Genomic DNA, 22,231 nt, shown 5'->3' with positions numbered 1-22,231 from the left:
GGCAGGGGTAGGGTCTTCCTGAGGGGTTTGCTGCAGTTCCACATTCGAGTAGCAGCTGCTGCACTGGCTGCCCGAAATTGAGTTTTTGGCCACGACTTGGATTTATTTGCATAGCCGGCGCAAACATTTTAAAGCTTCCACAGGAATGCTTAGTCGACCAGTTGAGTGAGTCCTGTGAGCATGGGCACTGCGGAAAATAGGGACACTTGAACATGCCGTACATTCTTATTTTATTATTTGTTTAAATTGTTTTCAATGCCAATTTGGGAATAACTACATGATTCTATATTGTAAGGACCTTTTATGTCTTAGTTGGCTGATTTAGAAACATGATCCTTGGCTGAAATTTTCTAGCCGTGGATGTTGGAGCGTAAGCCGTTTGCTGCGGCTTATAAGCTCAGCACTCCCGTGTCCCGAGAGTGCGTGCTCGCAGTCCTTGGTCCTTGGTGGTCCATCTAATCCTCGAATGCTGACCATCCGAGGAAGCCGGAGCTGATGTGTAAATGCCGTCATAATGCTCGTACCGACGTCAGCTTGACAGCTTTTCCCAGCCCCGAATTGTAGGCGTGGCACGTGTCTGACCAAAGGATCAGAAGGCAAAAGAAGGGGCAGGGCAGGAGCAGGTGTGCTTGGAGCCGTACACACACACACACACACAGACAATAGTCCTCATAGCAGCTTATTAGTATGCAGCTGTGCTCGCCTTTCGTTGCCAAAGAATGGGGTTTTCCAGCCTCCCAGTGCACGAGTGTGTGTGTTCGTGCATTTCCCCGCGTGGAAATGCTGGTTCGTGCCTTGATTCAGTTTGTCTTAATTAATTTCCAAAACCATTTGCTGGGGGAAATCCCAAAAGAGTGTTCCAAATTAACCTCCACATGCGTTGCTGCCTGTGATTGTTGTTAATCTCCGATTGTTGGTAGCTCAGGAATTCACTTAATATGGGCAATGTTGTAGCGAATATTGCGCAATTAATTAGTTTGGTTGAAATTATGGATTATATACACGCGTTCCAAATAGAAAAATGTATTTAAATTGTTTTTTAAGGATTTCTTAATGGCTTTGTAGGCACCAATTTAAGATACTCGCCCTTTTATCGACATTTATACGTGCAGTTTATCCGGAGGCCACAAAAACCCACAGACCAATTTACCAGATGCAGGCATTCGTAAAAAATAGGACAGCGCACAAGAAAAACCCGCAGGTCGCACTTTGCTGTTTGGATTTCGCAGAATTCGCAATTTTTGATTACATTTCAATCTCATCCAGCCACGGTTTTCGTGGCTGGATATCTGAAAAACATAGAACACGCTCTTGAAAAGTATGTGCAACGGCACCGATTTGTGCGAAAAGCGTTTTCCTGGAGGGTGGGTGACTGCAAGGGGGCGTGGTCGGAGGACGAGGGGGAAAAGCCACGCGGAAAAATGCAGCTAGGAAATATGTATCAAAATTAAATTGCAATTGAAAACGCAATCACATTTTCAGAGGGAACGAAAAATTGAGCTGAAATGTTGTTATTTCGCAAGTGATTTTAATGCAGTGACTGTTGCTGCAGTTGTGATTGCAAGTTGATTTGTAACTTGATTTATGCAATTTGTTGCCCGAGCGTGGAAAAATATTTCCCAGCTTTCGGTTTCGGCCATTCCCGGTTATCATTTCGATTGGTTATTCAGTCGGGAGCTGCTTAATCTGAAACAGGGACATGCTGGGCGAGAAAATCCTATGCCACACACGCCACATTGGGGAAACTGAATTTCCCGACTTGATTATGTTGCCATTGGATGGAAGGGTGATATCTGATGTGTGATTGATGCCCATGTGGCTATGTTTGCTTTAGGATCGATGCTATTTTCGGGACGAAATTCTGGGAAATATTAAACAGGGAGTGTGTGTGGAATTTACCAAATACCTAGAGTTCTTTTTGGAAACAATTATTACAATAGTCTTTATGTGTTGGATATAGGTTGATTTAAGTTCATAGAGCTTGGTTCTCTAAGCCATATCCTCTAACCCCATTCATAAACCATTTTAATTAGTTCAGATCCCTTGATGCGCTCCCATTTCGTTCTTCCGTCTCTCTGGCACATCTTATGAATGCGCATTTTCCTTCCTTTTTCCGTCATTTCCCAGCTCAGCTGAACTCACGTAATCAAGCCGCTCATTTCCCCAGTCACTAGTAACAAATCCTTCAGCTGACATTTCCCTTTTAAAACTGCTTAACTTACTGCTTCGGTTACAGACTGTAGTAGTTGCACTGCGCCCGTTGTCCCCCATTTTCCTCCCGGTTTTCCCCAATTTTCCCACTGGTGGGTTTCCCAGCATCACAGCTCATTAATCAACTGGCGTTGGAGTTGCTCGTGTTGACGTGCACCTCGAAAATGTCACTTTCTTGGGCGGGGAAATTTCCAACACCTACCCGCCATTGGTGAAACTTTGGTTTTTGGTTGATTAATTGTTTAGTTAGTGATTAGGGAAAATGGTGACCGCAGCTGGTCAAAAGCAGGGAGCCTTTAAGGTTGATTCCAATTAAAAACGTTCGCGAAACGCTAGGAAAACGCGCGCAAGATAAGGCACACGCGATTTTAGCAGCGCTCGCGTTTTTGCTTCGCGGTCTCGTTGAAAACCGTCAACAAGTTTTATTGCCACTTCAGTTATGGGGTTTTTCTCTGTCTTTCCCGATCATCTTTTATTTCTTTATTTTTTTAAATTTTGTTATGCCCCAACAAACACTTGAGCACCCGCTTTTTCGCCTCTTGTGGAAATGCAGCTTGCAATTTTCATCTTGCCTTGCAATTTAACCTCCTTTCTCCTCGTTCGCCTCATTGAGTCCTTTTTCAAGAACAATTCCTTTCACGTATGAGTGTGTGTGCGTGTTTTTTTCTAGTGCATTTTTTTTTTTTGCATCTGACTGGTGTGTACGTTTTCATCACCATCACCCTGATCAGAATGGAAAGCCTCATCGTAAAGACTCGCTGCCTCATGGCTGAATTTCGCCACCCACAATTTTCCTTTTCTAGTCTTCGTTTCTCTATTCTCACCAAAAATTTTAGTGCTGAATTTTTCAGTGGTTTTCAGTTCATGTTTGAATAAGTTTTACTACTTAGTTTTAAGCACTTATTATCCCATTTTTTTTTATATCACATATTTAGGTGTGCATCAGTTGCACGTTGTAAGTTTTATAAACTGTATTTGCATTGTGCTTAGTCCGCAAGTAAAACTTATATCCAAAATCCAATTTCTTAAGTTTCTGTTCCTGTTAGCGTTATTTGAAGCCAAACTTTGTTTTTATTCTTCTTTCAACTCGCATCATATTAAATAATTTTTACTTTCACTTTCTTACGGCTGTCGTACAGTTTCCCCAACCGAGCAAAAACACTTTGCAGACATTCATGTCTGCTCATGTTGAGCGTACGAAAAGTTTTTCACACAATTAAGTTGAGCAAAATGCTGCGGCAGACCCAAAAATTGAAAGAAGTCCTCGCAAGGACCTCAAAATTCTTCTGCAGCTGCTGCTCCCGACATTTGTTGTTCGGGATCAACAAAAATGAAAATAAAACTTGTCTTTCAGAATTTGTTTTGTAAGTTTTAATATTGTTTATGCAAAGTTCAGTCAAGGTGTTGCTTAAAGGTGTGCTTGTAAACTACATTAAAAAAGTAAACAAACATACTTAAAATATTGCGGCCACATTTTGTGTATATATGGAAAAATAACAATACTATTTCTTTAGGAATAATCACAATTCAGTTTCCTCTCACATAAACCTTCCAGGAAATCAAAACAACACAGCTAACTATATTTATAAATCATCTCGAGGGTTAAAATCTCTGCCACTTTATAAAACTACGTACTCAGCTTGACCGATCGCATCCTCCATTTAAGTTTCGTTTAATTTCATTTTAAATGCACTCGAAACGATTAGGAAAATATATTCGACCTCTCTTCAAGCACTCGAGCGTTTTGTTCTGTTATCGCCGACGTGAAATCATCGTATCGTAAAAGTACAAAATGGTAACCAAAAGGTTCGGGAACCAGTGAAAACCAAAATGACTTGGCCGAAATGGCATTGTTATTTGTGGGTTTGGCTGTTTACATTGATTGCTGCCCGAGATACAAAAGCGAGAACGAACGAGTTTTAGTGCCACACTATTGTACATAATGCATATAATGTGGCCTTTGTTGCTTTGTATCCTGTGTGGCAGGAATAGGAATAGTATAGGAGCAATCCTACCTGAGAACCGGACCCAGCAGCTCGCCAAGAGGTCCATTGTGTCAGGTCAGGCATCAACGTTAATCCAATTAGTTAGACAATACCCTTTGGGATACGCTCTTCGGTATTGGCATTGGGATCACGGGTCTCGTGCGGATCGAATTTTGTGAATACGCCCACGTCAGCCGTCTAATCTCGCCCGCCATTTGTTGATGCACTTAATTAGATGGCCGGAGAATGAGGAACTGGAGGCCAACTGGGAGCATTTGGCTGGGAGCCTTTCAATTGCCGCTGCTTTGGCACGTCTGCAGTCGGTTGATTATAGAAATATGTCGAAAATATTCTTGAAACTTGGCTTTGACTAACACGGCGCACGTTGGCATCGTTAGGCCAGCCATTAACTGGAATTGGCTCAAATTGTTTATGGCCACTACAATCGTAAACACACAAAAGGACTCACCTCCTACGGCGCCATAAAACGGCATTTATACTGCCTAGCAATTTACAATATTATTGGCTGATGAAGATAGTGGGATCAGCAACTACATTATTGGATTCTGTTGGCAAGAAGAAGCTGCCGAATTTGGGTTTAATAAATTGAGTTATTATAGATTATATTTTAAACTTCTTACTTTGTATGAATTTCATTAAATTTAGTTATAAAACAAATGAACAATCTTTCCAAAAATAATTATGAGTAAACGCCCCCAGTTGCATCATTTCGCTTCATTATTGGCTACAGTTCTCTTCGAGTTCTATTACCCAGCAGACAGCCTTAAATTAACTTTTTCATCAGTTTCCTTTAGCTTCCTCTGTTTTCCCCAAGATAGCTGCCTTTTCTATTTCTGTGATCCACACGCAACCTGCTCCCAAACGCCTTGTTTTCCCCACCCACTGGAAAATCTCCTTGGCTAATTGCAGCTTCGACGCCTTTCAACACGCTGCAAATGCCGCTTTAATAGCCACCCCTCTCCGGGGATTTCCCCCGCTCATCGGGTTTCCCCTTAAACGCTTCCTGCTTCTTGGAGTATGCAAACTATGTCATTGGGTCTTCTGGTATATTTTTTTTTTTTTTTTTGGGGAATCGGAAAATCTCGGTGCGCTGCTGCACTTTCAGCTCGGTTTTGCTTTTAATGTATTTTCTTGTTAGCTATTTACATTTTCAGGCGCTGCATTTTCCATTGAAAATTGTTGCAGCTTCTTGGGAACGTGGCAGCTCGTTAAAGTCTGCATCTCCCCATATCCATTTTATCTCCGCTCACCTTTCACCTTTCTAACTCTGCCCCTGAAAAGGAGAGAAGGGGCAGATCAAGCGTGAGACTTATGCAAATTCTTCGTTTCGCTGACAACCGATTGCCTTCTTTTGTTAATGGTGGAGTACATTTTTAAATTCACATAAATGCTGGTTGTCATGGTGAATTTTAAATATTTATTCTAGGAAGCTTACATGCAACCTAGTTTTTCCTTTCTCCTAATTGTTACAAATCTTTAATACTTATGAGAAGTGTTAGTAATGTCAGACACACCGATTCAAATATAATAAGCATAACATTCTTATAGTAACGAATTAGTAAGCCATTATCACAAGTGAGTTCTTCTTCAAATAAACCATGACATTCTAACGTGTGTGTTTAACAACCCTACACTGCTGAAACGCACCGTTTTCATATGTCAGGCACTGACCTTTGACTACACGAACTTTTGGACGGCCTTCAGAAGAATAGCCAACGACAAACAGATGTCATTTGATGATGACAAATATTTGAATGCTGACTGGATGTGGCCCCTTCCTTTCGCTGTCTACCAATCCGTCTCACTCTGTTGTCTGCTATCTCTGTCTTTGACCCCCGCGGGGCAACCGGAAATTGCGTTGCTCTTTAACTGGGGTTAGATACCCTTTTGTGTTTTTTTGGATAGGGTTTTTGGCCTTGGGCCGTGGCAGTTTTATCTCGAGTCAATTTGCTTTTCCCCTCATCGTTTTCGAGCTAAGCGGTTTAGGGCAATGAAAAGTTGTGCTGCCCCGGAAAATGCTGGAAAAGTGTCATAGATCAGCATTGTTGGTGGGCAAACTATTTTCAATAATTACCCGGAAGTGGCTGTCAGATAGTGAGAATCTCTATCGTATCCATACCCATCCTCGCAGGAGCTCCTCTCAATTAGGGGATGACTTTGTTCTCGATCTGGTTTCGATTTCAAATTGAGTTATTTCTCTCTCCTCCGCGGCGCTGCCTTTCTATCAATTTCAAATTTGATTTTTATGATTTCGATGGCGTCTCATTTCTCATGCCAATCCTCGTTTGCGGTTCCCTGTGCCTCATTTGCATTTTGTATTGAATTCGATTTCATTTCTTTCGGCAGCTGCTGTCCCTGCGATTCCCCTCGCAATCCCAATCCAAATGGCAACTTAGGCAAATTGGATGCGGTAAATGTGAATCGGAATACAAAAAAGTGTGTAGCGGAGTAAAACAAAGCTAATGCCAAGGGCAATGTGGAAGAGCCGTCCTTCGGCGGAAAATGATTTCGCCAGCGATTTGATTTGGCTATAAATACGGCCCCCGATCCATTACACAATGTCCGCCGCGGCTAATGGAATAGACTCCCCTTTTACCTATGGGCTTTAATTTTCAGCCCGCCTGTCTACGTGGATTCATTTTAATTAGCGGCTACAACAAACATTAAATGAAAATGCAGTTGGCGCCTCGCCGTGAGAAAAACGGCAGCACGGCTAAGGCAAAAATAAAAGCTAAAGAACAGAAAGGGAGAAAGTAACAGCAAAGCATTGAATTCGGAAATACTCTTTAAAATTTAAATAAAGGAAGGAAGTGTTGTGGCATAAATAAATATTTTTATGGAGGAAAAATAATATTCGAATTTAAACAATTTTTAGGATCCTTAATCACACCTTAAATTTTGAAGATATTAATCAGAGATGTTTTCCATCAATGTTTTTGTAAAAAAACTACTTTTGTTTGAGTTTTTCAAATCGTTATCCTCAAAATGGTAACAGGTTAGGGTATTTAATATTAATAAAGTATAACAACTATGCGCCGGCTTTCACCAGGTTCCAAAGCACAAGAAAATCGCCACACGAGGTCCGCTGTGTAAAAGGGGATTGGGTGGGGCATCCTCGCCTGGGTGGGCTCCATCGCGATGTGGCTGCTGCTGGTGCTGCTGCCACTGCTGTATGTGCAACATAATAATTTGTAAACATTTATCAATTATGCAGCAACAGCAGGAGCGGAGCAATAACAGCTATACCATCCTCCCCTCCACCGAAACGCTGCCCCGTGCGCACAAAGTTCTTCTAGCCGTGGCCAACTGGCCACATAAATTTCCCCGCCAGCCACCATCGCCACTCAGCGGGGCGCCTCCGCACACTGAGAAAAACGGAGATGCCATATTAATCCAATATGTTAAAAATTCAGAGAAAAATTCAGAGACATTTTTAAAGACCCCAAGATTAGAATTTGGTCCTTAATCTAGTCTGCACTTAATAAATATTTCTTCGCTTCAAGACTATGCATATGGTACAGATTTTTTTCAGTGCAGATGAGCGGAAAGTTATCAGAAGAGGCAATAGTGGGCTGCACATTCCAGGGGCGTTTTCGGCTTTGACTTTGGCGGTTTTCTGGCCTGGGCGTTGATTCGCCTGACCAAACATGCAATTAAGTGCAAGTGGGCAACACCTCTGCCTGGGCCACATCGTCATCATCGTGATGCTCCTGGGGTATGGGTGGACAGTTGGGCAGGTGAGTTCAGAGGATTATAATGCGTGCCCGCAGCTCGCCAACTGGAATGCCCTTGCGGAGTCCATCAATCATCCAGCAGGCCCACTTGCTGACACCAACAACTGCGAAAAGTGCATCACACAATGGGTGGGTCATCATCAACGTGACCGAGACCTAATCCCAGGCATCTGCCAAAGCGGCAGGTGCCAGAATCCCCGAGAGCCGGAGTACCAAGTGCCTAGAGCCAAGTCCCCGTCCCCTGGGTGTTCCAAGATCCCGACGAGGAGCTATCATGCTGGGTGACAATGGCATGTCTGAGCTAATTCCTGTGAATTATGGTGCGTGCTAAAGGCCACGAAATATCTTAGTGCGGTGTAGTGGCAAGTAACAGATTCCCCCCCATTATTCAAGAGGATAACATAAAACTTAAATATTTAAAAATTGTAAGGAGCCAGGAGCCTATTTCATTAGACGATATTTCGTAAATAAATTATAATTAGTTTCGTGTTATGTGCAGCAAGTTGAGCTGATTGCACTTTAATGGTTGCACCTACAGCGCTGGGAAATTTAATTTGCGATGCACATCAAAGATTTCGCCAGAAACCATTAAAGCCCACTGCTCAAGAATGTTAATCTTCCGAAGAGAACTAGTTCGGTGCAATTGAATTAGTTGAACAAACAATCAAAAGTGCAATTTTCCAGCGTGGAATCTCCAGCAATAGCAGCATGTTGCAGAGGCAGTAGCAACATGCTGCCAGTTGCTGCTGCACCACACGCACACACACGTGCGCAGAGCGTCAGCTGTTTTCTGTTTACAATCCACAACAGTGAGGGGAAATGTTGCCAGTGTAAAGGCCGGCGCAACATTGTTGCGGGCATTTTCTCGTTTTTCGAAAATTTTCAGCATTCAACGGTCTATCACTCTGGCCGTCGGTTCGTTCGCCATCTGAAGTGTGTCGCAGACACATGTATCTGTGTCTGCGTCCGTGAGTGCGTCTGCTGTATCCGAGTACCCCAATCTTTGTATCTTTGTGGATTGTGAAATGGCCAACAGGCAGCACGCGTGTTTCTAAGTTTTTCCCAACAATTTCTTGAACTTGCTCCAGAAAAAAAAACTTGGCATTTGGCAATCAATTGTTTGTCTAGCCGATTTCCTCGGCGTCTGTGTGTTGGTATTCTCTTGGCCTCCAATTAAAACCAAATGATTCACAAAGCGGCTTTTTTCATTCACAAAAAATGCGTGACACACTTTTCGGTTAGCTTATGATTTATGCCACGCTTGTCACATTAACAACAACCGCAAAATGTTTTAAACAAGCCACGAAAATCTCCGAGATTCCGTGGAAATATTTCAACATTTTTCAAAAGATTTGTGAAGTGAAGCATAGAAAAAATTACAAAAAGTGTACAGCAATTAATTACAGAACCCCTAATTAATTAAAATTGAACTAAAAGCAAATGGAATTGTAAAGCGCAGTATAAAATAGGGTAAAAACTGTACGGCAATTAATAAAGAAAGAGAGAAGTGTCTAAACAAAATGCAGTTAAATACCCTGCAGCTTGCCTTGATTTTCCTGAGTTTTGTTCGCCTGGAGGCGCAGGCTAATGTTCAGAATAATGGCTGGCAGAAGGTGTTGCCTGATGACTTCAGACGAGAACGTGATAAAAGTTCAGCCAGAACGCGCCGGAATCCGCAGGAGGAATTGCGCTTGAGACACGAGCAGCATCATCTGCGCCTGCAGCAACATCAGATGGCGTGGGAGCTGGAGTTGCAGCGGCAGCTGCAGCAGCATTTGCAGGAGCAGCAGTCGGAGCAGTCGCAGCAGAGCCGGCCGGTGCGTCATCATCAGCATAAATCTCACACCAAGGAGCTGGCCAAGAAGCCCATTAGACGGGCATCGAGTTTCGGCGATGACAAGACCAAGATGGTGCAGAAGCGCAGACTACACTACAACGAGTACGATAACGAAGATCTCGAGCTGCACACCATCGAAACCGGCGATCAGGGGACCTTCTCCCCGCGGCAGTGGCAGCAAATCGAGATTGCCCATCGGCGGCAGAAGGAGCAACATCAATTGCAGTTGCTGGCGCAACGACAACAGCAGCGACAACTGCTGACAACGACAACGGCAATGGCAATGGCAACAACGTCGAAAACAACGGAACCCAATGATGCCAAATCGGAGGATAATGATGTGAGTGAATCCAAGGGGATTCGATTTAATGGGTTGGACACAGAGCAGGAAGTATTTTGGCCAGAGATTCTGGGGAATCTCGGTATGCTTGGCTTACTTGGAATTTCCGATATCTTTTGTGTTCTCGTACATTTGTTTTGATTCTGCAGATGTTTTGGGCTTCTGGCCTCACAATTTTAATTCCCAGTAGCTTTATTTCCATCTTCTGCTATTTATTGCCTTTACTTCCTCATATTTAAATAAATGAAGATTATAAATTGTAGTTCCGTTAAATGTAATACAAATAAGAGTTAATATTTTAAATAAAACTACTATAATAAATCAATGTTAATTGATAGCAACGAGCATTCCATTTAAATTAATTGCAAACTCAGCGTTCGAGATCAATCAATTAGAACTCTAATTAGGCAATGCAAAACTACGGCTTTATTTCTATGATTTTATTCTCGGTCCATGCAAATAAAACAACAATTTTTGTATAATTTGATTAGTGGCAAATGCAATAAATCGCTTTGCTGACAGCTGACCAATCAGATTGACATTAAAAAGCTTTGACAAGAATTTGTACTTACATATGCACATTTGTAATAGTTTTAAATTTGCCAAGCGGTTTGCACTTTTCATTTCAATTAGATTACCTCAATTCGAGATTCCTCACCCTCATTTCATTTCATTTCACTTCTTTTCTTTCTTTGTACTTGTGCCCGCAGAATTTGCCACTTGGCATACAAATTAATTTGTTTTAATTGCGAGTGCTCGGCACGTTCCTTTCAGATCTTTTCGAGCCGATTAGTCTGTTTTTTGTGATTATTAATTGCTCTGGGTAATTGTTCAGATTCAATTGAGATTTATGCGATCGAATGTTCTGGCAACGCAAAGCCTTTACCAATTAAATGCCCATTAATTGCAAAATGCATATGATCTGGAAATCATACTCCACTCCTCCGACAGAGTTAATGTTGATTATCTCAGAGGTGTCGAAATGTTCATTGAGTAGAAAATGTAGAAATGGCAACATTAAAAAAATGTTTTTTTTAGTCGCGAAGATTCTAGAATATTTAAGAACTGAAGTTGAACGCAATTTTTTTTACACAGAAAACAGCACACACAGTTTATCTTAAGCAAAAAGTATGGCATACAACACTCTCATTTATCACAATAAAATGATTTATGCAGCATTCTTATTTAAACATAAATTTGAACTAAAAAAATGTACCATTTTAACAAAAAAAAATGCGTGCTATAATCTCATAATAAATTTAACCAAATATACTACTTTTATCCGAATTTTAATTCATGATTAATCTATTATCTGCATCAACAACAACTGCATGCCCATAAATTAGTAACATTTTTCGAGAGATATACAATCGAAATTATCAGCATATTATTTTGAATTTATCGTTTTTGGTTCGCTTAGCTTTACCACTTTAAATTAGACTCTTTTTCAGAATTTCCCCGGCTGTATTAACGATGTGCTAACTCACATTTGGGGCATAAACAATTATTGCATCTAATTATAACAGCGAGTGTGGGACTTCTTTTATCTCCGACTTCTCGATTTCGTGGCCTCTCTAAAGTGCATAGATACACTCGTCGGTATTTCACTTCGTCTTCTATATATTTTCAGCTTTTCCCTGTTCTGCCACCCACTTTTATTTGGCGCCTTTGGCTTAAACAGCCAGCAGTCAGTTTTATTTGCTTTTCAAATCGATTCCCAACACTTTCACTTCTCCAACGTATTCCCATTTCCCTGCCACTTTTCCGTTTCCCCTCGCCTTTCCTGTATGGTTGCTGCAACTTTTGCAATCAGTCTATTAGCTCGAATTCGTTCTGCTTCACTGGCAGCACCCACCCCACCCACGACCCACCACTGCCACCCCCACTCCCGGATTTTCCACCCGCCCTGCTCCACCCAGCGGATTTTCCTCGGGAGCCACTTCAAACATTTTGGCGGGCGTAAACAAACGCAGCTGCAGCTTCTGTGGGGAAAATTGAAGGCACTGCCTCTTGCACATTCAATTAATTCAAAGCATTAAAACAATTAAACGTTTGTGGCTTCATTGACTTGGCCGCCCCCTGCCACGCCCCCGTTTGCCAAATGCAGGCCCCCACGCGCCCCCTTCCCCACGCTTTGTGACCCAATTTTCACACAAATTAGTGCAGCTAATTTTTAATGATGATTTTTTTTCGGTTCAGCCACTTTACTTGGCATTTTTCATAATTTCCACTAGCAGTGCTCATTTTTCTGCCCCATAATACTTTATTTTTAGAAAAATTATTATGTGGACACCCCTTCTTTAGAGAAACACTTTTTTGGCCGAAAAGTGCAGTTGAAAAAAACATGGAAAAACAGGGAAAATTTGCTTTTTTGGGAATTTGATGGAAATTTTTGAAGTGTAGATGAAAGTAAAGAAGGGAGGTCAATTCCCATTGTAACAATTTGTTAGGATGAAGTGGCATGGATTCCCCAGCGCCATGCGTTTTAACTCATTTGCACCTAATTGTCATGCAAAAGAGAGCGAAAAAAAGCAAAGTGAAAATGGGAAAACTGGAACAAAAATAAAATTCCAAGTGGGCAGGAGAATTGCCAGCAATTTAAAAAAAAAAACCTTTCAAGATAGTATCCATTGTGCAGGAAACGAAAGAAAATCCGACCACCAAAATCCCTCCCAATTTTTTTTCAACACCAAAGTTGTTGACTTAATCTGCATTTTGTTAGCATTGCACGCTTTTCACATTTTCATTCAGCTGGTCAGCAAAAAGCATGGCTAAAGCAATGAATGAAAATTCAGCATGGCTCCACTCCCGTGTCAAGATTTTCCCGAGGGGGAAAAGCCACAGAAAGAGACTGAAACGCAGTGTCCAAAAGTATTTGGATATAAACAATTCCAGTATTCTTGCATTTTCTAGACTAATGTAACGAGATGGAAAGATCTCGAACAGATTTTTTGCGTAAACAAATTTTCATTCAACATTCCAAAAACCACATTTGATATGAGCATGCAGTATATATAATAGTGCTTATATGTATATGTCCTTTATAGAAGTCCTAACACTAGATTTATTTATTGCATAAGTTTATAGAATGGAATTTAATGTTGTATAAAACAGACCCGGTTCTTTCTCAAGCTCAGCAGATCGTATATCATCCTTTGAGTGGGAAAGTTTTGGCATCCCTTGTTTTTGAGGAACGGCATCCCATTGTAGTCCTGCTAATTCATTGTCACCTTAAACACAACAAAGAACCCTCTTCGTTTTTTGCCTGCATTCTGCCTTTTGTTAAATAGTCGGTTTGTTTTTTGCGGCGCCTCATTTCGCACATTTTCCCAGTTTTTCCCCATTTTCCCCACCATTGTGTTGTGCCCAGCTGTCCAGCTTTTCAGCGACTAAACAAAGCGAGGCCGCATTTTCCAACCCCTATACCCTATATACGCATTTTCCAGCATTTTTCCTTTTTAGCATGGCACTAGTTTCGCACAGGTTTTTCCTCTGCAGCTCCTTCTTTCCCATTTATGCAGTCCGTTTTTTAGTACAACGGTGCTGTTTTCCTCTTTCGTAGGCGCTTTTCCTTAATTTTTTTACTACAGTTCCTCAACCAATTTGTGTGTTAGCATTGTAAATTGCATTTGTTTTTTGTCCCCGTTTTATTTTACATTATTTGGCTTTTTACATCTTGTGTCTACAGCAGCCTGCATATTTCCCTATTTATTTTACTAGATGTCCATTTTCCGTGCACTGTGAAAATAAAGTGCTACTGGGTACTTAAGTAGTGTTTATACAAACCAATAAAATCAAATTCATTTGAGACTTACTTTGGTATATTGCTTAACTAACCGTTGTGTAAATAGGTTGAAAACAGCACATTTTCTATCCTATTTTACTTGTTTCTCCCACGGTTTCATTTTCCCTTGGGATGTATATCGTTATTTGTATTTTGTCATCATTGCCCGCTTCTTTTTGGCCCCCACCGAATTTTCCATTTTACCCTCTGGTGTCCCTTGTGTCGCTTTAAGCGCTTTTATTACCCGCAATTTGCGCATTTTCACTTTTAGTTTTAATTAACTAAAAATTTGTGCGACGACCACGCCCACCGCCCCGTCGCTTTCCCACAAAAATTTCGCCCGCGGCCTCAGCAACTTAGCAACGTACCTCCGACTCCTCATTTCCTTTTTCCTTTTTGATTTTCCATTTTCCATTTTTCATTTTTCTTGTTTCGTGCTTGGCATGAGCGGAATAAAATTTTTGTTTTTCGCTATTTTATTTGGCGTTCCCGTTTTTTTTCTTTCATTTTTGCTATTTTTCTCACTGCGCCCGCTTTGCATTTAATTTGTGTTTATGTTTTCCTCACAATTTTTGTGCCATATTCTGTTGGTTTATTTTCTGGCACGCTTTTGTATATTTTTTAGGTTTGCTCACAATTTTAATTATTTGCCAGTTGAGAAGGGGAAGTCCTGTTCGGTTGAGTTGCTTGTATTTATTGTGGAAGGGCTTCAAACAGTCTGGCCTGAAGGAGTCTACCCCCTGCCCCGCCCACTCTGCATTTCCCCATTTATTTTCCCCATTTCACATCTCAACGTTCAGAAGCCAATGATGGCAAAAATTGTTTGCACTGCTTTTGTTTAGAATGCAAAGTCATTGGATTCACACGCAGACTACAGTGCATCCTGGGATAATGCGGTTATACCCACTGAAAATTGCATGAAATTTGAAAGATTGATTGCAAGGCAAATGCAAATTAGGCAACACATTCGAGTGACTACTGTACATCCTTGGTGCTTTCACACTCTCGCTGGTCAGCCATGCTCACATAGTATCTCGTCGGCTTGTGGCTTTAATTAAACTGAACTGAACTTTCCGACACTTTGTTAAGACAAACAACAGCCATTGGAGGTTATACTTATATATCTCCCCCCGAGGCCTTTGTTCTGCAAACTAATTAAACATTGGAAGTGGCCCAACGCCATGGCTCCAAATGTATCCATGATGTATCCCCTTTAGTTCCTACTACTATTAATTTATTTTAAATCGTTTTGGTTGTTCTCGGTTTTTTACACCGCTTTCTTTCTACTCCAATTACTGGGTGTCTTCTGCTCTCGTGGACTTCTGGTGATTGATGACTCCTCTGAATTGGAGGTAACTTCATTTTGATTGCCTTGTCGAATTTGAGCGGCACCACTGACACATCATTTGTTTGGTGCTGTTTTGTTTTGCCGCCAATTTCAATACGAGCACCGAAAAGTCGCCCCAATGCGATTGGCTTTTCAATTTTTCCCCCAAAAAGATACAATACTTGCTTTTCTTTACTCTCCCGTGCGGGATTGGGCCATTAATCACGTTGGAGTCGCCTCGAATGTTGGTGGTCTTGACGTTTGCAACTGGCTTTGTAGGCCTTTCTTTGCTTTCGTTGGCAACAAACACACACAAATTTGTTACGGTCCCCGCACCAATTGATTTGTGTTTACACATCTAAGACATCATCAAAATGTTGTTCAATAGCGGGGGATAGGGTGGAAATAATTGTATAATTTTTTGTATAAATACTGCCATTGTTCGACCTCAAATGCGGTGACATCGGATAAAGGGATTTCGAAATGAAGAAGATTAATTGAAATGGCCCCTCTTCAGCTTGAAAGGGGAGAGTTTAAAACATGTAAATTGAGAAATTATACAAATTAAATAATAAAATTAATAATAAAGAGTAAATCATTAATCAAAATATATTCAATATTTTTAGGAAATTCCGGCAAACAAAAGTTATTTATTACTGTACACTGTGATTATCCAATAATGCCAAATAAACATTAATATTATGAAAATTTCTATATTACTGTAACTAGATCAATAAACCCTTATTTATATTTTTCATAGGAATTACAAAACTTCTTAAGCTTTTCAGGATTTGTTTATAAATACATACACAGATATGTACATACATATGTATACCTACAGATATAAATATGATTATTCGATCTGTGTTGTTTTTCCCATCTTGTTTACCTTAGTTTGTAAATTCCACCTTGAAACGAATAAGTTCCATTTGCATTGACTGAAGTTCATCGACCCAATGTCCACCTGCACTCACGTTTTTCCCTTCCTGCACTTTTACGTTACTGCACCAGCTGTTTCCAAGTGCAAGTGCCACTTTTTACTTGCAATAAACACTCGAGGTGAAAACCAATTGTACGGCTCTGGAAATAGTAAACAAAGAATTCTGACCGAGTAAGCAATGGCTAGAAAGAAATCCGAGCAAGCAATCGAAAAGCCCCAAGTAAAAAGTATAGAATTTTTCCACACCAAAAGTGGAAAGCCCGAAAGGTCGAGCAAGACCAAAAGAAAAACTTCACCCAAAAAAAGCTATGAAAAAATTGTTTGGCAAGCCATTAAATATGCCTAGCTGACGATTGCTCTTCGAATGTTCCAATCGAGTGCAAATGTCTCAATCGCCCAGCAAAAGTTAATGAAGCCCAACAATGTGCATGTCGAGCAACCAAACGAACCCAATCGAGAATCGAGACATCATTCATCGCCGAGGGTTCTTCGATTCTTCTGGTTGAGGAGACACATCCCGGAGAAAAATCAAACAATTTCCCAAGCCAGCCCATGCAAATTTGAAAAAGGTAGCTGAGCTGGAAAGTAATATTATTAATGAGCTTAGGCGGGAAAAGTTGCCGACTATGGAAAAGAAAAAAAAACAATTCATCTTCATGGTGCTTATTGACCAAGCATTTAAGGAGTTCGAATGTACAATATTGGTTAATAAAAAAATGAGAAACCATTTAATTGAAAACGAAAACGAATTACTATTGATTTTGAATTTAGTATAAGCGATAGCTTTATAAATTTTATAAAAATTATAAAAGAGTATAAAAGAGTTCGAAAATCTCCAATTTTAAATGATTAATAGGAATTTTTTAAATTTAAATCGCTTTCCAGGAATTCCGTGAATTTAAGTTTAATTTTCTTTACCCCAACTTTGGAGATCGCATCACCACCACTGGTTTTCCTGACTAAAAAAACTGCTCGGTGACAAGTTGCCCTTTTCTTAATACCATTGGATTTGGTTATTGAATTTCTGGGAAATTTAATTGACTACCGAAAAGCGACAAAAACGAAAAATGAAACACGAAGCCCTCGTCAAATCTTTCGACTGACATAAACTGATTGAATATGCGGGCGGTCGAAGAGATGGGTATAGAGAAAGAGAAAGGGAGAGAGTGGAAACAATGTTTGAGTTGCCAACGGCGATTCACAGATTGCATCCGATAGATACACAGATACACAGATACTCGGATAACCGGAGCTGGAGCTGCAGATGTACACCCTACAGTGGCAGTGACCAAGTGCACACGCATTGAGTCATTCAGTCGGGCATTCCAACACTCATTCCGACTGTCGGGCGTTTAGTCAACCGCACAATGTTGCCCTCTAACGAATCGGGCAAGAAAGATACTATCTGCCAGATACTTTCGTATGCAGCTCAGCTAACTGAATTTATGTCTGCTGCACAGGCGAAACACCAACCAGCTAGTGATGATGATCCACAAGATGACTGGCTGACAGGCCGTTGATGGGTGGCCTGCTCTGAACTCTGCACCACATGTTGACTACTTGTCTTGTTTCTGTCGGATAAACTTGTTATCATGCCTTGTGCATTTTTCTCTACTTTTGCTCTTGGCGCCTAGGTCGTGTTTTTAATTCTCAGCCTAATTAAATCATCTGGCCAAGCCCCACCGCCCCATCCCCTCTAATAAATTATTATCCGCCCCGTGGCAATTTGTAGGTCATATTTCGACCAAATTTATGACAGCTTCGTTTCTGACTTGTGCTAAGTAGAACCAACCATAAATTGCGAGCAGACTTCTGAGTGCCACTAGCAGGTTGAGTTCAAGTTAGAGCTTTCAGCTCGAATCGCCAAAGTGGCTGAGTGGATTTTGTTAAGTAAGAACCCATAAATGTCAGGGAAATCGCATAAAGTTTTGAATGAACATAGTGCAAATTCAATGGATTGGAGGTATGATAAAACAATATATATATATTCTATAATATTCAATAAAAAACTGAATTAGTTTATAAATTGATAAGTATTTGATTACGAATCACTTTCTCTCTTAAAGCCCAACCCCTTTTAATAATAATTCTATTCAATCAATTATCCATCCAGTTGAAATTCGGTTTACAGCTCTATCAAATTTCATATCTTTCGAGATCTTTGACCCATATTTCCACCCCATAAGCAAAACCCATAAAAGGCATTTATATCCAAAAACTATTACTTATCTAATAAACGGTCATAAAAACTCCACTTTCATGCTTAGCCACAGAAGTCAAACGATCACATAAAAAAATGTCAAATAAAAGAAAATGTCAACCAGTGTTGCGACCCAAAGTGAAAATTGTGTTTATTATCGCCAGTTAAATTGGAATATCATTTTTCCTGGCCATTAAAGGCAAATAAAAAGCTGGCCAAGATTAGAGGTTTTCGTCTGCTGAATGCCAATGGTCAGTGTGCGTGTTTCACATGATGGTCGACCACAAATTGCTTAATTGGGTCCGTGAGGGGGGACATCCAAAGGGGGCATGGGAGTGGCCACCGTGAGCCATCAAATGCTGACAACTTGAAGTGTGTCACACACAGTGTCTTCAAACAAATTATAGACGCCGCTCGAAACGCTCCTCCCTTTCAGCGCTGGCAAAGAGTTTTCCGCTTTTCCCCATTGCGTGTCTCTAATGGAAATTCCCTCTCTGTCCCGCTCTAGCAATCCCCCTCTGATTTCAAGGCGCCACTTTAGTTCACACTAAGAAAAAATAATGGTGATTGTGATTAAATAGTGCTTGAGTTCATTTCAAAAATGTTTTAAAACTAACCAAATTGTTTCATAAGTTTGGTTCAAATGCAGTTAAATTAAGATACTTTTTACACAACACTACATGAATATTTCTCGCAGTGCGTAGAGTGCATATGACATGAGCCAAGTGCAGGTCTCAAGCCCTCTAATTGATCAAAGGATGGGAATGGAGGGGACAGAGTTCAGAGTTCGTGATTCGGCTTATGGTGATGAGATGAGTGTCTATATGTGGAGGTCAGCTGCTCCCATGATGGGAACTCGTGGTCTAAGTAGCTGTGGGACATGAACATCTATCGAGTGGAATATCATTGACTTTTGATATGATAATAGATGATAGGATGGGCAATGAAACAAGAACGAGATCAGGGCTTATAGCGTGCAACTGTCATTGATGTGATCTTTTCTAAAGGTTAACGAATATTAAATATTATTATAGAGTCTTACAAAGTTTATTTGTTTTAGTTTCATTATGTAGTACTCTCTTTAAACAATACTTTTTTAGATATTAGTCAATTTTTTAAGATCTTAAATCCAAACAAAGGTCATAAAAAGACCTTTACAGCCTGTGTTTGTTATATTTGTTACACTGGTAGATTTCACGGCATTGAAGGGGATTTCCTCTCAAAACGTCTATAAGATTAATGAAAAATAAACAAAGTGCAGAAATAAAAGTGCCACATGCAGCACTTGTCATAAATCCGAGTTGAGCACAAGTATTTACAACCCATGAGAGTGGAAACGAAAATGAAATCGAACAGTGAGTGGGCACTGGAAAAGTTATGCACTCGCCAGATACATTTTGAAATCATTGATACAATCGAAACCGAAAGTGGGCATTGCTAATTAGTGTTTGTCCGTTTGACCTGCCGTTTCGGGAGGGAAATGAAGCGAGATTTATTGTCAGTCATTGGAATCATTCAATAAATTAAGCGGCGCTCCTCAAAGCAAAAAGATACTTGTTGTGGGCTTCGCTGCAGTTTCCCCTTTTTGAAGCGGCAATGTTTGTTAATAGGTATTTAAATCGATTCGATTAATGAGATTCACGAATTGGGGAAGGAAAAAGGGATGTTTAATTAATTTTTTGTTTTTTTACTTGCCAATGGAAAAATATCAAACGAAATCTGTTCTAATTTATTTTAATTTAATATTTCGCCTCGCGCCAAACAGTGCAAAAACCTATTGAAAATTGGTCCCCTAAACTACGTATTTTTTCATATTACTGGTCTATGAAGCCGTACAATTTCCAATTTTAATTGAATTTTAACAAATTAAATGAATTTGTTTTTGTTTGCTATCGAATTTATTTACAAACTCTCTACACTACCAAATTTGCTCTCAATTCGAGTTCAGCACCTCTTGCCATTTTTACCTCAGTTCTGCTCGACTTCATCATCGGACTTCAACATTGATTTAGTTGGATTTCCGCCCGGCTGCCATCCTGATTCACTTTTCCTTTTTGCAAGTTCGAGTATCTCGAGTGCATCAACAATTCCCAGCGCGATTCCTGTTTGTTGTACAGTTGTGCACACACCGACTAGTCAAGTTCGAAAAAATCGAATAATGGATAAAAAATGCTGGGCAAAGAAAAAACTTGTTCAAGCACTGCCATTGACAAGCGGAGAGTGCAACGTGCAATGACAACGGGAACATAAAAAGTATCAAGTGCTCCGTCGAACCGTTGAACTTTTGCCACGCCCACCGCCCCCGCACGACTGCCTACCAAAGTGAAAAAGGCGGCCTTCATTGATGGCTAAAACCGGGGGGAGAAATAGAGAGAGGGAGAGAGACGGAGCACTCTAAGTAAGAACCGTTGAGAGAGAGACGCACAATAGCGCACAGAAAGAGACGGAGTGCACAGACCGAATGCCATTATAGTGATCTATGGGCTTGTTGAAGTTGCCAATATTGAGAGCGTAAATAAAGATTTCTGGCCAACACAACATAAATAAAGGCACACAGTGCGTTGCAAAAGATTTCAACAGCCGACAAACTTGAGTTGCAGCAATGGAAGCTTTGCATTCGCATTTCAAGTTAGAGACTTTAAACATTTTCCACATAAAATACACCCAGCTATTACGTGTATGGTTTAGTCATTTAACTTGAAATAGTTGATAATACTGAAAGGTTTCTTACTGCTTTAAGCTTGCTTCGATATACACTAAAATGTGAATACTAATTTGTAATATAATTTAATTGCCTTTAAAAATAAACTATTTGTATGCCAGATATGTGAACTAATTGAATTCACGCATTCCGAACCACATTTGAATTGAACAAAAACTCGTTCGTCACTTGGAAATTCATTTGCATCACTCTGATCTTTGGTGACACTTTGGAAATTGCCCTATCACTTGCACTTTCATTCGACGCCAGCGACAAACATTCATAATTAGCTGATAGCTCATTTGCATCCTCACTTCCACCCGAAACTCACTTGCCGAGCTTATCGAATCGATTATAAAATTGACACGCTTCTGACGCCGCACAAAAATAATAAAGAAGTGAACAAAAAAATACACTGGTGACGCTGTTTAAAATGATGCCATAAATTCACAAAATTATGACATGAAAAATAAAAGGCACACCAAACAGAAAACAACGGAGGAAAAAAGTCATTATCAATTACGCCACTTAATTATTTTTATTGGAGCATAAAATGCTCCATTTCTCGGTAAGCAACACGCAAACAGGGTGGGATTATCTGCCCGTCTCTTTCGCTGGCTCTCCACCCATCTCTTTCTCTCCCCCCTTTCACCAATTCTCCGCTTTTGTCGCACATGTGTCAATGGAGTGCTAATTGTCGCGTGCCCACATCCCCATCGAAAAAAAAATGAATGGGGAATGGGGCAATTCTCTGCCTGGGACTTGAATCCTTCCACTGTTTCTCTAGAGAAAAACGGGACAGAGAAGTAGGGTGTTCAGTGAAGTGGTTGTAATAGCTCTGTCGCTTTTACATAATTCGTTTGGTGTGAAGGGAATTATTTAAGGTGATTTTGGGGCTTGGCACCCAGTTAAACCAAATTGGAGGCGTTACCAGGCACGCACTTTCTAAACGAATTTTGAATAATTTATACGAGCATTATTCAACTGCAGTTGACACCAATGACTCCCAAATTGAGGGAATAATTTGCCAAAGCTGGGAAAACATGATGGAGTCATTCAATTTAAATTTATGAAGACAACGTGTTGGAAAACCCCTAAAGCAGCAGCTAAAATATTCATCGAATAAGAGAAGCAATTGACACAAATTGTTT

At 40.4% G+C, this 22,231-nt stretch overlaps 1 protein-coding gene across 4 annotated transcripts in view; it reads left to right on the top strand.

Annotated features, from left to right (window-relative positions):
- LOC6731320 overlaps positions 1-22,231 on the top strand; it is a 58,105-nt gene that overhangs the window by 14,760 nt on the left and 21,114 nt on the right. For 2 of the 4 annotated variants that reach the window (XM_016178805.2, XM_002078440.3), the window contains exon 1: positions 8,818-10,128. The exons of the other annotated variants lie outside the window; for them this stretch is intronic. In XM_016178805.2, coding sequence (XP_016023894.1) covers positions 9,472-10,128 — 657 coding nt within the window. In that variant the 5' untranslated portion in view covers positions 8,818-9,471. Of the gene's footprint in view, positions 1-8,817; positions 10,129-22,231 lie in introns of those variants that run through there. 4 annotated transcript variants of the gene reach the window in all.

This window comes from Drosophila simulans, chromosome 2L, assembly GCF_016746395.2.
Source record: "Drosophila simulans strain w501 chromosome 2L, Prin_Dsim_3.1, whole genome shotgun sequence".
NCBI lineage: Eukaryota > Metazoa > Arthropoda > Insecta > Diptera > Drosophilidae > Drosophila > Drosophila simulans.
This window is presented reverse-complemented; position numbering and strand designations above follow the sequence as displayed.